At 32.9% G+C, this 18,443-nt stretch overlaps 1 protein-coding gene across 2 annotated transcripts in view; it reads left to right on the top strand.

The window, feature by feature from the left end:
- The window catches only part of DPYD (dihydropyrimidine dehydrogenase), a 1,037,477-nt gene that overhangs the window by 54,543 nt on the left and 964,491 nt on the right, over positions 1 to 18,443 (top strand). The window contains exon 2 of one of the 2 annotated variants that reach the window (XM_074188237.1): positions 15,258 to 15,368. In XM_074188237.1, coding sequence (XP_074044338.1) covers positions 15,258 to 15,368 — 111 coding nt within the window. Of the gene's footprint in view, positions 1 to 15,257; positions 15,369 to 18,443 lie in introns of those variants that run through there. The other variant, XM_074188238.1, reaches the window with a different exon arrangement.

Genomic DNA, 18,443 nt, shown 5'->3' with positions numbered 1-18,443 from the left:
TGCTTATGTCCATGTTGGACTGTGCTTCATGCTGTTAATTCTTTTTTGTAAGGGTGTAAAAAATTCTTTTCCATCACAGAGTCTTCATCAATCTGCTTTAACACTCCAAATGCCTCCTAGAATGGTGCTAACAGACAAAGGAGTGACACAACAGAGTTCTGATTTAGACATTGCACTTGGCTCTGGCCCCTTTTCTGTCAGTTTACGTGCCAAATAATATTCATGGAATTACATTTTCTGAAATTCCACTTTTCTGCTTCTGACACTACAACAGTATGAGATTTACACTGCTTTCCTGAAAAAGCAGCAGAAGCTTCTTCACATACCAGATCTTTGGGTTTAAAAGATACCACCCTTCCCATCTTCCCAAAGTAAGCTGGACACTGGAGAGGTTAAGAGGGTTAATGTGACTCTCCAAGTGCCAAATTTAATCAAAAGAAGCACCTTATGACTTCATACTACTTGTATACAGTTCTTAAGAAAATATAATTAAATGGAATCGCTGCCCTTAAACTTGGAGGAAGTCCTTTTGCCATGGGAGTCTCCATATTCAACACACTATAATGCCCATATAACTTTGGAGATGAGAGAGGGCTGAATTTTCTTGGACCAAAAAAACAAAAAAAAGACAACTATAATTTAGAATCCCTGTGCATTGTTTGGTCAAGTATCCCACATGTCGATTATATTGAAAACTATTTTGAAAAATCTTGCTTTGGAATATTAAAAATAAAAACACTCAAACTTGCCATGGACTGAATTTTTATTCTACATCACTTTTCATTTGGGACATTATTAAGTAAAATCCTTGGTAACCATTCTTCCCAATTCAATTTATTTTTACCCAAGATTCATTGAATCTTACTCACTGCTTTTTGTGAAAAGGTTAATCCAATATTTTATGTTTAGATATATATTTTTTACCTGTGCAATGTGAAAGAAAAGCTGTTGTGATAAGCAACCAATAAATTGCATTCAGAATGTTTATTCTCCAAAGTTACATTGCTAGGCTGACATAGATAAATATAATCATTTATTACAATATATGAATTGTGGCAATGAAAAATGAAACTCAAAAATCATGTATGCTTGTCACTCAGCTTATATTCTGGTTAGAATAGTTTCCTTTTAAAATATTTTAAAAATTTCATTGAACAATATAAATTAAAATATGAAATTAGTTATCCAGAACTGAACATCATCTGTATATAAAAAGAATATTTGCTTAGAATAAGAAAATGTTTTCATTTTCCACTAAATATGTAGATATTCATATATAGAAACATTTGTTTTATTCAATGGGCTGTTGGAGATTATTTCCTAAACAAGGAATATTTTTATCATTATAATATTTAATTCCACTATGCTTAATAGAAACACTTTTACTTGCTTAGGCTTATTGTAAAAATTCCACAGCCTTTAATGGTAATTTAACAAAAACTAAAATTATTAAAAACATATATAAAATACAGACTACATTAGCATTATTTTTAAGAGTGACAAATGAACCTGAGATAATTGTGCAAGAACCTCCTGGTAAACCCTTTTGTCCTATGCAGATCAATGACTATAATATAACAGGGTAAGAGAACTGACTTGGGTACTGAGAAATTAAACAACTTGTTCATGATAATATATCTCACAGGTTTCAGAGGTAGAGCTTAAAGTCATCTTCCTGACTCCAAAGTTCATACTCTGTTCACTATATCTTTGGGTTGTTCCTTAGATAACAGTTCTCTGAAAGGATGAAAACCTGGTTGTTTTATTTTTTATAATTTTTAATTTAAAAAATTTTATATTTTCTGTTACTCCCTTTCCAGTTGAAAAAAAGCAAAAAAGCAAAGAATATAACAAATATACATAGTCAAGCAAAACCATGTTCTGCATTGGCTATGTTAAAACATATATGCATCATCATGTATATATCATTATGTAGCCTGAGTTCATTATCAAATTATTTAAGCAACTCTGGGATTCTACTTCATACTGGATTTGAAGAAAAAGGAAAAATGTTGAGGGGAGCAGCAGAAAAACAGGTCCATTGAAGCACTCTTGATTTGTGGGAGGAAGGAATTTCTATGTGACATGGTCTCTTATGTTTCAAAAAATAATGTTGACAGATAAGTGGAGAATGGTTTGGATTAGTGAAAGGTTAAGGCAGAGAAACCAGGAGGATATTGCTATAGTGCAGAAAGAGATAGCTAGGTTCTGAATAAGGGTAGGGGCTATATAAGTGAAGAGATGTGGAGGAGAGATGTGAAAGTAGAAACAAGAATTGTCAAGACTGGATGCTGTGGCATGACTGAAAGTAAAGAGTCAAGGTTGATACAAGATTTGTGGACCTGCACGACTGAGAGCAAGATGGTTCTCTTGATAATAATAATAAGAACATTTAGAAGAGGGGAAGTTTTTTGGTGAAGAAAGATAGGTTTTGTTTTAGACATATGAAGTTTGAGATTTCTATGGAATATTTAGTCAAGTTGATTAAAAAATGATTTAAGAATTTTGATGGTTAACAAGAGAAAAATAAGGGAGGATATATATATATATGACTCATTCAAATAAAATAAAGAGGATTGAGAAAAAGTCTCTTGGGGCAACTAGGTGGCACAGTGGATAGAACCTTGGCCCTGGTGTCAGGAGGACCTGAGTTCAAATATGACCTCAGACGCTTAAGAATTGCCTAGCTGTGTAACCTTGGGCAAGTCACTTAACCACATTGTCTTGCCAAAAAACAAACCAACCAAAAAAGAGAAAAGGTCATTAGATTTAGCAATTAAGAGATCATTGATTACTTTGGAGAGAGAAGTTTCTGTTGAATAAGGAGGTTTGAAATTGGATTGCAGAAAATTTAGAAGAGAATGAGAGGAGAAGTATCAAGAGATTTTTTGTTTTGAGAAATCTAGCCACAAATGGGGAAAAGAGAAATATAGGAGGATAGCTCTCTGGGATGATAGAATCAAATGAATTCTTCATATTGATGAGACCTAGCATTATAAGAAGCACAAAATAGGCCAGTGAGGATGAAATTTATCCTTCATTCTTCAAGAAAGCCATGACATCAGGGAGGTGATGCTACGACAAGCACATGAATTGGATTTGAGAGAAGGGGGGAACTGTACTAAATTACTAGCCTCACTTTCTCCTCCAGAGCCATCTAGGTCCAGTAGCTAGATATGAATCAGGACAACTGGAGATGGTCCTAAGTATGAGGCATCAGGGTTAAGTGACTTGCTCAAGGTCACAAAACTAGTCAAAGGCAAGTGTCTGAGGCTGGATTCAAACTCCCATACTCCTGACTCCAAGGTCAATGTTCTAGGCAGTAGATATAGAAAGAATGAATATGAAGGGTAATGCTAGCAGAGACAATGTTTGGATAGAATGTACAAAGGCTATTATTTGCGAGGCATATATCAAAATAAGTAAGTCCAGAGGGAAGGAGATAGAACAGAAGGACATATGAATGATGTGAGATGAAGAAGAGGGGAGGAGGGTAAGCTCTTGGCAAATGTTCTTTTTATTATTAGATGTATGCAGCAAAGTTCTTAATTGAGAGGGAAGGGCAAGAGGATACCAAGAGAATCTCAAGGAAAGATTAAGTTTGAAAATGTGATATAGTGAGTGAATGTAATATAGTGAGATAGTGAATGAACTGGGGGAGAATAGGAGACTTGAAATGCCTTCTTGAAGAAAAGTCTAAGGTGAGATTAGATAGCACAAATTTGTAAAGAATCAAATCAGCTTGGTTATAAGATTTATTCCAGCACTATTTAGTAGCATACAAAAAGAATACAGGTAATAAAGTAATATTAAAGTGTGCTCACTGCTGATAGGGTTCAAATGGAGAATCAGTGATTGGAGAAAAATCCATAAAGGGAAACATTTGATTAAATTATTTCAAGACATTTCTTGGAAGTTCTGCTTTAAAACATATAATTATGTTGAATCCTGTGTGACCCCAATATAATAAGGAGGATCGGGCAAATATACTGGAATGAGGAACAGGAAAAGTTGGCAACATTGTCTCTGGAGTTGCAAATAAAGTCACTCTGGAGTTGACAATAAAGTCATTCAATAATAGTTTGATCTTATATTTAAATTATATATGACATAATAGTGTACATTTATATGACATAACATGTTTATGATATATAATTTTATATAATTATATTAAGCTTATTATATATGCAAATTTATTTTATTTTTATTAGTTGCTTAACAATGTTTCTCTTTCATTCTCAGGTCAATATCCATGCTAAATATAGATGCTTGATGGTTGTATTTCAAATTTTAAAAGTTATGTGAACTGAAATGCCTCTAATTCAGGAACTTCATCTTGAATTTGAAGATTTGGAACTAAGTAACCTCAAAAATATATTTTTAAGTTCTCAATATGTGAACCTATGATGATTTTTTTATCTATTTATAAAATTTTGTTTAAAACTGGCATTTGTCTCTATTTAACTTTTTATTTTTAGTTTTACTTTTAGTCTTTTTTTTTAAGAGGGCAGGTTTAAAAGGGCAAAATTAGGAGGAATAAAGGATGCTAACATCACTTTTCTTTCTTTACCTAGGGATTCATTGCTATGGGATAAAAACATTTCTCAGATAACTGATCTCACAATAGATGACAGTCCTAAGATCCAAAGTCTTCTATTCATTTCTTAATTTATTTCTTCCTTGTATTTGTGGGCTATACTTATATATTAATCTAGAACACTTTATATACTTTGTTTGGAATTCCACAAGTGCTGAATTTGGAACTCTGTTTCTGTTGCTGAATTCCAACAGGAATAAACATATGGGTATGCTCCCTTTGTTGGTTTATTCTACCATTTGTTCCATATATGGGACCACATGGTGTCATACCCAATGGAATACATCTGTTGCAATACATTCCTAGAAATTTGTAACTTTTTAGAGTATAATTTAAATATTTATAATATTCACGGCCAAAATCATATATTGAACTCTGAAAATGAATTTTAAAATAAATTTTGTAGTAATGTTATAGTTATATGCATTATTAGTATATTTATTCATATTTTTTATCAAAAGCTGCTTATGCATGGAGAAAGAAGCAATGACTGCATCAAGATTATTAGATGACAAGGATTTGTGTGTTACTTTTTGACTTGAGAGAATATGCTTTATTACCTTCATATTTTAAAAAGATTCTTAGTTTGCACATAAATATGAGTTATATAAGCATTTCAGGGGAAGATTTTTATGTCTATTTGGAGAGTTAATGTTCTTCATATTCCATAAAAGGAATTGAATGTAACATAGAAGCCACAAAATTAGATGTTTATATAAAGTTAAGAAAGAAATAAAAAAGAAAAATATCTTAAAATTCAAGTGTTATAAATCCTATCAGATAGCTGTGCTCCATAGGTATCAAGTTTTACATATAACCCATATAATTAGGATCATATGAGCATGTTAAAATAAATGATGTATATCTGCAAACATAAAATTATCCAGGAACTTAAGGGCCATATAATCAGACCCCACTGTGCTAAAGTATTATTGCAGATAGTGAATAAAAAAGAATAATAAAAAGAAAATATAAAAAATAACTTTTTCTAAGATATATATTCTAGGGACTATGGAAAACATTAAAAAATGCATATAATAACAAATCAAGTAAAACAACCTGATAGTGCTATTTCCCTAGTAAACATTCAATAAATACTTATATAAATGAAGGACTAAAATTTGCATGTTACTGTTTATTGTCACAAATCAATCTCAAATTTATCCTATTCTTTCTATAAAAGTACCTATTTATACACACACATATTGAATATAAAATTGGATATATTCCTTAAATATACTTATTAATGTTTGTATATGTGTATTAATCCATTTCATGATAATTTGTGTGAGAAACAAAACCATATTTGGTGAAACTTCTGAGCAGTCCATTGGCTATCTCCCACTTTCAATATTTGTTTCAATAATTTGTTTCTTGGTAATATAGACATGATAAATTATTGTAATTGATTTATAATGTTCTATACAGTGAAAAGAGCATTGTCAGTGTTTTAGAGTCAAAGGAACCTGTATTGAAATTATTTCCCTGATACCTACTACCTTCATGATCATGTACAGTTCTTTTACCTATCTCATGATAACTATTTAATGTTCTGAATGATTCTATACCATCCTTTTAAGAATACAGTTGATTTTTGTGACATCCAATTAGTAATTTATCTGTTAATTCCATTCAAACTTACTACCTTAATTCAGTAGTATTACATACCTTTCTAACTGATCTCAGTTCTACTTCCTTTCATATTGGAATGTCATGGTAGTTAACTGGTCAGATCAGGTTATTCAGAACCATAGACCCAGTTTATCCTGTATTTTCAAAGAATTGGGTGTGCCTTTTTGTTTGTTTGTTTGTTTGTTTGGTGTGTGTGTGGTTTCTGTAATATCTTGACTTCTATGTAAATGAGCAAATGACCCAATGACGAAAGACTTAGGGCAGATTATGTATGTCTATTTCTGGGTCACAATAAAGTTCCTTTGACCTGGAACACATTTCTTTAGTGTTTGTGGACAAATAACAAACCCCGAGAATCAAATTGAGCTAACCATGATAGCTTTGGGAAGAAGCTATAGTGAAATGGGTCCTAGATTATATTAGTTAATATGTGGGCAAGACAAATGAATTAGCAGTTACTGTCCATAGCTTTAATTAATGTACTAGTCTCTGTCTTTAGTTCTGAGACTGCCTATAGAAAACAGTTAAAACCATGAAGAGCTTTACTCTCTGGAAATATATTCAAATTATTTTGTATTATTTACAAGAAGAAGAAAAAAGGATCTCATTATTATGATGACTTTCAAAATGGATGAAAAAGGCAAAATAGCATGATAGAAAAGAGTAACAACTTTGGAGACGAGTATTTGGCTTTAAATTTCACCCGTCCTTGACAATGGCTGGGTGACCTAGGGAATTTAATTTGGTAATAAGAGGGTCCTGGATTACATGACTTCTAAATTCCCTTCCAACTTTAAATCCTGTGATCCTTCAATTATTTAGAAAACAGTGATAAGTTAAATGTTCTTAATTTTTATAGATTTTCATATAAATGTATATTTAGATTTTTTTAAAAAAGTAGTTGGCAGCTCATTTAAATAAGTTGTTTGGTATTATTATTATTTTAATATGAAGTAGTAACCCATCTTTGCTTACTAATGAACATTGTTCCTCAGTGATGGGAGATTGAGCTCAGATCAGAAAGATCATATACTTGACTAGGGGGCAAAACACGTAGGTTACAGCATTATTGCTCCAATCTCTGCCCCCTCTTTTTCACTGTTTCCTGTTTTCCTTCCAAAGCAGGTATTATCCCAGTGGAGAAAATTTGTCTTTGGGGGTTTGGGAAGGGGAAGAGATATACACAAACATTAGCTCTTAACTCATTGCTCTTTCCAGAAGTACAGAATCCAAGGCCATAGAGAACAAAATTATGAAATTCTAGAGGAACAAACACAGATCTAGGAACCTAAATTGTTGTCCTTTTCCCCATTGTCTCATATATTACACACAAACTAGTAAATAGTCTGACCATTTGGAGGCAATATAAATATGACTTAAATAAATGTTCTTGACTTTTTAAACATGGGCAGAGCCATTGATACTCATTTCAGCTAAGTACTTCCTTGCTTGAGGCCATCCATCTCTTTCTTCTATTGTAGCATCACTTGATCCTTTGTTCTATCTCCCTGATAGTCTGTTTGCATACAAACAACTGATTCCCAAATGGTCTAGGTCTGTACTCAGTCAATTCCTGTTTATTAGGCAATAGAAAGTTATTATATCATCTAATAGTCATCAAATCTGCTACCTTTTGACTTTTTTGAAGTATTCACAAACATAAAGTTTAAATATTTTGAATAGTTTGGGAGTGTCTCCATTTTTACTTCATTCTTAAGTCTGTTTTTGTGTTGTTTCATTTTGTTTTTTAATAATTTTTATGAGGGTTATAACTATTAATGTTTTTGTATCAAACCATATTTCCAACAGTTTTTTTTGTATTCCTCATGACAATTTTTACATTGTTAAGCTTGAAAGTACAGGTTGACTGAATTTGAAAGTCCTTGCCGAGTTCTAAATAGAGCTTCTTTACTCTTCATCTTCTAAAATAAAGTTGTCATGGAACTAGCAATTACTTTGGATTGGTCTCTTTTGGTACTTGAAGGTAAGATGATCAAGTGTCCCATGATATAATTTTTGTTTTCCCTGGAAAAGTTGATAGCATTAATCTGTTTGTTTTTTTGTTTGTTTGTTTTATTCATTTCTTAAAGCAGACTCTTTGGATCATCCTTTTTGTTTGACTGTGACTTTTTATATGCTCTAGTATGATTTAACACACAATATCAATTGGATATGTTCCTCCACTAACATCAGTTGTTGAACAGAAAGAGGACATTGAGAATCCCAATAGTTAAATTATCATTAGTTGATGACCTAAAATTATATGATTCATAGCAAATTCTCCCTACTTTTCTTCTGATTTTCCATAGTCATTGAAAGAGTAAGATCAGAAAATGGTCCCAATAAGATAGAAGGTAATTTTAAACAATTTTAATAACTGCAGCAAGAAAAAAGCACCTCATAAACTTGGTGGCTAATCTATTAGGGATGATATAAACTGGTCTTCAGATGTTTGATACCTAGTTTCTTACTGGTCATATATGGAGTCTTTCCAGCTTAGTAGGATCTGTCAGATATTTTAATTTATTGACATAGTTTTTGAGGAACCAACAATGACTTTGGCATATGAGACATCATAGTATTTTGATACTTTTGAAACTTGGTTCTGTTTGTGATTTCACTGATGTAGGTATTCACTACAATTAAATAGGTCACAACTCATCTATACTTGCTCATCCTGTATAATTCTTCCATATCCTTCCATTATCTTCTACAAGGGGCCCTCAGGGTATCTTTCTCCAGAATTTCCACCATTGCATAAGTTCCACTGGAGCACAAAGGATATGTTTGTATTGGTACTCATTTATACCTTATGGAAAGTTCACTTCCTTTGCTAGCAAGAAGTTTTCTAATAACATCTCTACTGCTTTTCTGAAGTTATCTGATATTGAAAAAACCATGCCCACCATACATATCCTTATTGTCTTTTGAGTGACCTGTGTCTAATCCTCTAAAACTTAATATTCAACCCTATAGCCACATCACACCAATAGAAGGGAAAGGATAGGGACTGGATCTAGTCTTCATTTGTTTTCGGAATTCTTCAGTGAGTCAAATGTCTTTACCATTGTAGATTTGCACTTTTCTGCAACTTTAGCTTTGGCAGAGTTATGTAGAGCACCTAGAAGTTATGATTTTCCTAGTGTCACACAACTACTATATGACGGAGGTGGAAATTGAACCCAGATCTTCCTGACATAAAGAGTACCCTCCAATGGAAATATATTAGTGTTTTAAAAAATGGAACTTTGCAGGAATGAGCATATATTTATCAAAAGTGCTACGTCATTTCCCTTATTCTTTCTATACTACTCCCCCTATCCATTTTATTTGAAGTTCCATGAAGTTCCATATATATCTCTTGCCAAGATATATATTTTTATAGATCCAGTTGATGATCTATATCTAGCTATAGGAACTATAAACCATAGTCTAAACAGTAGACCTCTTTAATTCACTTGATTTTTTTTTCCCTCAGTGTGCTATCTGGGCTGAAGTCTTTTTCAGCTTGTATCATATTCAGGAAGATCTTCACAATATTCTAGGACATATTGTAATGAGCATAATGATATTTGCAAGCTGGAACATTTATGAATCCTCATAATATTTAAGGTATTCCCTTATGTTATCCATTTAGATTTTGAACTGAAACCTTTTCATGACAGTGCAAACTCCTTTTGTGAATAGTTCATTTTCCTGTTATGTTTCACTTGAAGCTAACACTCAGGGGATTGTTGGACAAAGTTTTATGTGGCTGCATTTGTCAAGGAACTTTCTATGATTTTATAAAGGCATGGGACATCTTGTTATAGAAGAACCTTAAGAATATGACTCTACCAAAACAAATTTCTGTTTTAAAATTTGTTTGCAGAAATAAGAGAGAATTTTGTAATTCTCTGTACTTTTTAGTCAATTCTATGACCTGCAAAATTAGAGAATGAAGAAAGACAAATCAAAACTTACTTATTGAGGGAGACAGGGAGAGTGATTATAGGTGCCCAACACAGTTCTAAGAATATATTCTGCATTCAATAAATATGATATACATTCATTCATTGATTTAAACATTTGAATGGTAATGAACCAGTATGATCTATTTACTTTTTCAGAAAACTTTGTAGCAAGTATCCATACTAAATGATGCCAAAAAAAAAAGTGTGGCTACTGTTTGATTGAAAGAGCAGGTTTTTGTTTTGTTTTGTTTTTTTCCTTGGCAGAAGATAGGGAAGGAACAGTTATTGTTCAATGGATTCTCTGAAATAATTGTACAGTGTTCTGTGATATTTGCCTATTTTTTATAAGTTAAAGAATCATAAAATTTGGTTGAAGAGATTCTAGAAATTATTAAAGCAAATCACTTAACCTCCTGCTAAATGAAGGGGTTGAACTCAATGACCTCTAAACTCTAGACCTATGATCCTATGATCTAGTTGAATTTATTTTTCTGATGGATCAGAAAACCATGATCTGGGGGAAATTAGTGATTTGCCCAACAGCAAATAATCAGTGCCTCCTTTTAACCTTTTCAGTCTTCTTACACCTTCTTCCCCACTTCCCCTCTGCAATACAGAAATACTGACCCTCTTGTTGTTACTCAAAAAAGAAGATACTTCTCTAAACTCTGAGCCTTTTCCCCGGCAGGTCCATATGTCTGGAATCCTCTTCTTCCTCTGTGTTACCCTGTGACTTTCCTCAAATCCTATCTAAAATTTCACCTTCTGTTTACTATTTATCCCAACTACATTTTGTTTGTTCAAAGTTGTTTTCAGTTGTCTCCCTGATTAAACTATGAGCTTATTGAGGGCAAATACTATTTTCATTTTTTAGTTTCTTATCTCCCCAGCACTTAGCTCAGAATACTTGGTAACAGTAGGGACTTAATACATATTTTTGAACTGACTTACTGATTATTAGTATAAACAGAATAACTATCTATATATTTTGATTCCTAATGCTCTATTCTTTCCACTAAATGATCTGGTAGTAAAATGGAAATTCAATCCCATTTGAATCCTAGCTAATCCTTGAGAGGTTGCAAAGTACTATATGTCCATTTGGTCTTCACAACATCCTGGGAGGAGGCATTATTACTGTCACCAAGGATTCCCCAGCTAGTACATATCTGAAGTAGAATTTGAACTTGCTTCTTCCTGTCTATCAAGTACAGTATTCTATCCATTTCCCCATCTAACTCCCTTTAATAATTTTTAAAATTCTATGAAATTCTGTAGATATGTCTTCTCATTTGGTTCTAAAAAGAATTATATAAGGCAGATGATATTTGAAATAGTATTTGCATTTTAAAGATAAATAATCTTATTTAGTATTTATGTAGTATTTTAAGTTTGACAAAGTACTTTGCAATTTATAATCAAGAACTATGAGTTTGTTGCTATTATTCCAATTTTCAAGATGGAGAAAACTGAGGCAGATAGAAATGAAAAAACCTGTCCTAGGTCACATAGATGATAAACATCTGAGTTCAGATTTGAACTTGAATTTTCCCAACACCAGACCCACCAGTTGTCTCTAGTTTTCAGAGTAGAAAACCAAAGTTAGAAGATTTTGTAATGATATTACACAATCACACAGTCAGATAATAGCAGAGGGGGGTATTTATGAATTTTTAGAAAGCAACACTGAAGAATGGGAGAGACTTCTGGGATCATCCCATATAATCCATATTGAAATCCAAGTCTCTCCTTACTGTTTAGGGCTTTCCCAGCATCCCCCCCCCCCCCATCTGCTATTCAATAGGAATAATGTGCATGAGATTTGAAAAATCTGGATGAAAAGGCATTAAAGTACTTTCAGATGAGGTTCATGCAAATACACAGTCATAAAGTAAAATAAGTACTGTTTCACAAACTCTATAGAAAGTATTTGGAACTTGTAAAATCTTTGCAGGTAATAAAAAATAATGTAAATAGAACAGCTTCAGAAAAAGTTTTTATTATATTTTCCTTATCGTTTTAGTTTGGAGAATAAACGTGTCTTTCAGGCAGTACTATCAAAGATGAAATTGATGGGCCATCCTCTGTGATTTAAATTTGCTTATTTTGCAATCAACAATGACGTGTAAATGAGGTGCTTCTGTCTTTAAAAAAAAATCCCGTGGAGATTCAGACTATTAACTCAATTTTACTGCTAATCAGGTGCATGGAATTTAAATCACTTTGGAAAATCACAAGAAAATGGAATGAATTAAATTAGTCCACCCTTTCTGAATTCAGTGCTAGTGGAGCAGAAGACATCCCTGTTTAGGTGATGACATATTTCTGGTCTTATTCTTATATACAGTTTCCTTTTACATACTGCTCTCTAATTTACAAGCTATTTTGCATACACTTCCCCATTTCATCCTGCTAACAACCCTGCAGGATAGATTTTACTTGTATTGCAACGATCAACACACATTTACAGGGACCGAAGTTGAGAGCTTATGACTTCATCAGGGTCACATAGCTTATAAATGACAAAACCCAAATTAAACATGGGTCTCCTTATATCTAAATCATTTCCTCTTCCATCTTTACTGTGACACCTTGTTTATCAGGGCTATTAGTCTGAACTACAATATGGAAGGTCACCTTTTTTCCTAATAAACAGAATAGGAAATACGGAATTAAGTTCCCTGGTTTTATGCTGTATTCTAATAATCAGCAGGTTGAATCAACTGAACTTGTTTTGTTAAGAGTGCACTGTTAACAAAAACAAAAAAGTAACTCAGATCCTTCTGGTTATTTCAGCCTTTTTGAATGGTTGATTTAGATATATGAGCACTGATCCAATCATATTGTAGCTGATTGCTACTTGGGTTCAGTTCTGCCTATGAAGAATCATTATTCAGACTCAGGAAAACATGGGTGAAAATAAAACAAAAATTTATTTAAAAGGTTATTACACATAGGAAGGGCTAGGGGGAGAGGGGGAGAGAGAGAGAGAGAGAGAGAGAGAGAGAGAGAGAGAGAGAGAGACAGACAGACAGACAGACAGACAGAGAAAGATAAAGAAAGACAGAGAAAAGAACAGCCAAGGAGAGTTGATTGGACCATAGTCAGAGAAGACTGAGGCGGCCCTGAACTAGAGTCTAGCTCAGGTTTTTAAGTCTTGCCTCTCATCCAGATGACAACAAGTGAACTCCCTTTTTCTTGCTAGACCCAGAATTCCATAGAGGGTAAAATCAAAGGAGATCAGGATACAAATTTTACATTAAACAATGAATCAATGGGGAGGGTCTCCATCCCAGATTACAATTGTTTCCTGTTACAATCCTAATTCTCTACTTCAAGTCAATTTACATCTCAAGAATCAATTTAAATCTCCACCCAAATTCTTTCTGTTACAGTCAAATTATCTTCATCTTCCCAGACATCAATATTGTTGTTCAGTCATTTAGTTATATGCATCTCTTTGTGGTCCCATCCCATTTAGGGTTTTCTTGACCAAGATACTGTTGTGCTTTTCCATTTCCTTCTCCAGCTCATTTTACAGATGAGGAAACTGAGGCTAATAGGGTCATATAGCTGAGTAGGCATCTAGGGCCAGATTTAAATTCAGACTCCAGGCCCACGTCACCTAACTGCCTCTTCTCTGATACTATAACATAGTAACTATTGTGTTTTTGTGTTTAATAATTACCACTACATTATTGGAGAGACTTCATTGCCCTGACAATCCCTAGCTAACACACACACACACACACACACACACACACACACACACACAATTTGCCTAATAGTTGACCACCTCCTGCTAATGTGTTAAGAGTAAGACTGTGTGCTATAGAGTACCTTATCTTCTCTAATCTCCATTTCAAAATGTCTCCATCCTTGTATTTTCTTTTCTTTCTTCTTAAAGTTGTTGCTCTTCTGATATAAATGTAATTATCTTTCCCATTTAAGTATTATTTCTCTACAGCATAAATATATATTCTGGTTTCTCCCTCTGCCATGATTCTTTTTGTTTGAAATATAACTTTTAATTAAAAAAAGTCTCCTTTAACATGTTGCTTACTGAAGCTACCATATCCTTTGTCTTTTTCCCTGTCAAACTTACTGAATGAGATGTCTATACCTGGTTCTTCACATTCCTTACCACTAGGTAGAGTGAAACAATGGCAAGATTCTTATGTTTTGAGTCAGAAAACCTGATATTAAATTTTGACTCAGTGCTTTTATGAACTTGTTTAAATGACTTAATATTAATAGACTTGAATTATTATCCATAAAACTAAATGAAAAAATCATACTATGACAGGATCGATATATTATGATCTTTACCAAGTGTAATACTCCCACTGCTTTTGAACATTTCAAGACTGATGACTAAATATTAATCTCAACCAATTCATTCTTTTTCAGCCTTGGTGACTCTTGTTTATATTTCCCAGGGACGCACATGTAGGGTCTAATTTTGGGTTTTATTTGAGGTTAGTTGTTAATTAATTTGGTACCAGTGGATAATACAGACAGCCATCTGTTATCAATCAAGAATTATTTATTAAGTACTTATTCTATTTGCAAGTACTTTGCCAGTTGTTCAAGAACAAGTACAAGGAATGAAAAAATGTACTTAGATTGTAATGTTCTTGCTTGCTTCCATTCTGAGTGGCCCATCTTCTTTGATGGTCATACCACATCATACCATTATTACACAATTTCTCTTGTATCCATTCTTTTGTGCAAGTTTTGTTATATGCTGAAAGGTCTTTATACCCTACCATGCAGTTTTCTATTACCTTTGGGTAACCTGAAATTTTGATTCTTTGGATATTTGAAATTTATTTAGTCATGTAGCAGCATGAAAATATTCACGTTAAAAATCAAAGTTTAGAAAATACTGCATGCATATAGTAGAGTGTAGCTTAAAAATTTTTTGTGGCTTAGCAAAGTACTTAGCTATTCAAATTTGATTCTTATTATGTACAAACTATTTTCATTTTTGAAGACAAGCAAATATATTGATTTGCTTAAAATTTTATTACTTTTAGATATGAAATATTGAGCTTTCTCTTCTTTTTATACAGAATATCCTGGGATTAAATCCTCGGTTGCAAAATTATGCCACTGTTCATTCCACATCAAGTAAGAAATTAGACAAGAAACATTGGAAAAGAAATGCTGCTAAAGACTGCTCTGTAAGTACTGCTCAAACATGATTTCACATGAAAATTCTGTTGATATTCATACTGAAGAATCTAGATTTTAATCTTTCTTCATGTGAGGGAATTGTGGATAAGGAGATACTGAGAAGGAATATAAATACTCAAAGGTACATAAGGCAAGCAGTTTATTATGTGAAAGATTGTAAATGTGTGCTTGGCTCCCTGTTCCTGTAGATCCACAGGCACACAATACTGAAGACTTTGGACTTATCCAGATCAAGCACCCAGTTTTCCTAGATCCTCTAGACTTATATTTGCTATCACAAGGCAGATTTACAAGAATTTTGTAGGAGGGAGATCTTAAGAAGAGTCAGTGGATGGACTGGATTTATCTACCACAAGGACACTGATTAGTACACTTTACTAACTGAATACTTGAATTTAAAAGAAAGCTGCTAAACTGATAGTTTGCTAACCTTAAATTCCTAACCCCAAATATAACAGGTAAAGCCAGTTAATTACTGGATAAAAAGGGATTTCTTGGTATATAGAGCATTAAATTTTACAAAAATTTGACACATTTAGGATGCTTAGTAACTAACAGAAGACCAAGCCTCACTTTTGGGAACATAGATATTGGAGAACCACAATTATGATTATTCTAAAATTGTCCAAATCCTTTGAGTTAAAAATCTCTGTAAAATAAATTTAGATGAAGTAAAATGATTATAGTCACCTAATTATTTCTTATTTTCCACACCCAAAATTCATCTAAATGATATGCTGAATGTGTTTTCCCAAACTTCCTTTATTTCCATCTATAAAATGCTGTATTTTTGCCAAGTGATCTGTTATTCTATCTTTTCAGTCATGTCTGGCTCTTTGTGACACTCATATGGGATTTTTTTTTAAGTAAAGATAATTGAGTCATTTCCTTCCCCAGCTCACTTTACAGATGAGGAAATTGAGGCAAACAAGGTTAAGTGACTTGCCCAGAATCACATTGCTAGTAAGTGTCTGAGGTCAGATTTGAAAATAGGAAGATGAGTCATCCTGGTTTCCAGGTCAGGTACCCCTTCCACTGAATCAACTAACCACTCTAATACTGTTATTAGCAATGTTTTCGTCCTCTTTTTTCAAATGGCATAAGAGCATTTTCTGATTAATAAAAGAATTTAAGTAAGAATCCTTGTTAGTGTTATGAAGTCCTAAATCTCAATGAGGAAATTGTTTTCCCATTATAGGTTGTTTTTGTAGAAAGTAATAAAAGGTTAATCTTGGAAGGTTTTCAGTTAAAGGCTAGTCATCGAGCAGAAAAAAATCATATGCTGAGAGAGTTTCAAAGAAAGGTTGCAGTTGTCAAGTGGAAGGACTTTGAAGCTAAAGTCAGGTTAATGGTGACCTATGGATGTTACAATCTTTATCTTCTCTTGGAGTAACAATTGTCTGAGCAATAGGAGGTGCTCTAGATGTTGGAAAATATTGCAGTCCTAGAGATAGTGGGACAGCTAGGTGGTACAATAGGTAGAGCACTGGTCCAGAGACAGGAAGATCTAAGTTCAAATTCAGATACTTAACCAGCCCTTGGGCAAGTCACTTAACCCTGTTTACCTCGGTTTTCTCTTCTTTAAAATGAATTGTTGAAGGAAATGGCAAACCACTCCAGTATCTTTCTCAAGAAAACCCCAAATGGGTGAAGAAGAGTCAGATAAAACAGAAAATGACTGAACACACACACACACACACACACACACACACACACACACACACACATATATACATATATATATTTGTTTGTGTTTGTACATTTAGATATTTGTATGTATATACAAATAAATATATATATATATACATCTATAAATAGACACATGCATTTGTATGTGTGTGCATACACATATACTGACATATATGTATGTATATTTACAAACAGAGAAGTTCCTTGTAGGCAAGGACTACTTTTTCTTTTTCATAGTATTCTAATCATTTCATAAGTATTTAATAAATACTTTATGATTGAGTGATGGATTCCAGTAAAAATTATCCTAGACATTTTCTGAAAGAAATAATGTTTCAAAATGTCTAGACTTAACAGAAAACATTTTCAAGTTGGATTAACTTCTTTCTCAGGGGAAAAAAAAAAGAATTCATTTCAGGAGCCATTCTATACAATGTGAGATGGAGAAATCATTCACATAGCAAAACTTTTCACAGATTTCTTATCTTTAGCAGCAAAATGAAAGTATTTTAAATTTGTAATTCAAAGAAACTAATAATTCTCTTTCACACATGCATTTCGGATGAATTTTCCCTTCTAATGTTATAAAAAAAGTTTTGCCTCAGTTTTTTTTTTCTTTGTGATGAGCTCATACAAACAGGCTCTCATAGTAACTAAGAAATTATGTTCTTTTCCTTTAAAAATAATTATCATGAGACTGGCAAAAGTAATTAAATTAATGGTATTTCATTAGATTTCTTCCCCCTTGAATTTTCAAGTTGATGTTTTGATGCACATCTCCCAATTTATTTATTTATTTTTAAAAGCAGGAGTTTTTGCATACAAGAACAATGAAGTAAGTGATTGGTTTTTAAAATACTATAATAATTTGGTAATTGGGTAAGCATATACTTAACTAAAAGTAGCCTATGCTACAGCTTATAGGACTTTCTTTAAAAAAAAAACAGCTATCTTATTAAAACATGATTAAAACTGGGTTTTGGGGGGGGGGGCGGGGTGTAGCAGGATTACTAGTCAGGAAGACCTGTGTATTTTGGAACTTAATAGCTATGTGTCCCCTGGGCAAATCACTCAAATTTTCAGTGCTTCAAAGTAACTTCCTTGTATTTATTAATTTAACCTTTGTTTGATGAAGGAAGTTCCCAATCTAAAGTTTATTTGCAGAGATATAAAAACACAACGTAGGATCTTATTTAGATAGCCAAACAATACAGGCTTTAAATAAAAAATGGAGCCTAAAAAGGAAGACAAAAGAGGAAGAGGAAAATGAGGTAAGGGTCTAATATTAAGTTGTAAAGAAAGGTATTGAGGGAGAAAAATTGATCACTTTCCCAATCATGAAAGTTAAAATGGACTTTTGAAACCTCCCAAAT

Source organism: Macrotis lagotis, chromosome 5 (assembly GCF_037893015.1).
Source record: "Macrotis lagotis isolate mMagLag1 chromosome 5, bilby.v1.9.chrom.fasta, whole genome shotgun sequence".
Classification (NCBI taxonomy): domain Eukaryota; kingdom Metazoa; phylum Chordata; class Mammalia; order Peramelemorphia; family Peramelidae; genus Macrotis; species Macrotis lagotis.
This window is presented reverse-complemented; position numbering and strand designations above follow the sequence as displayed.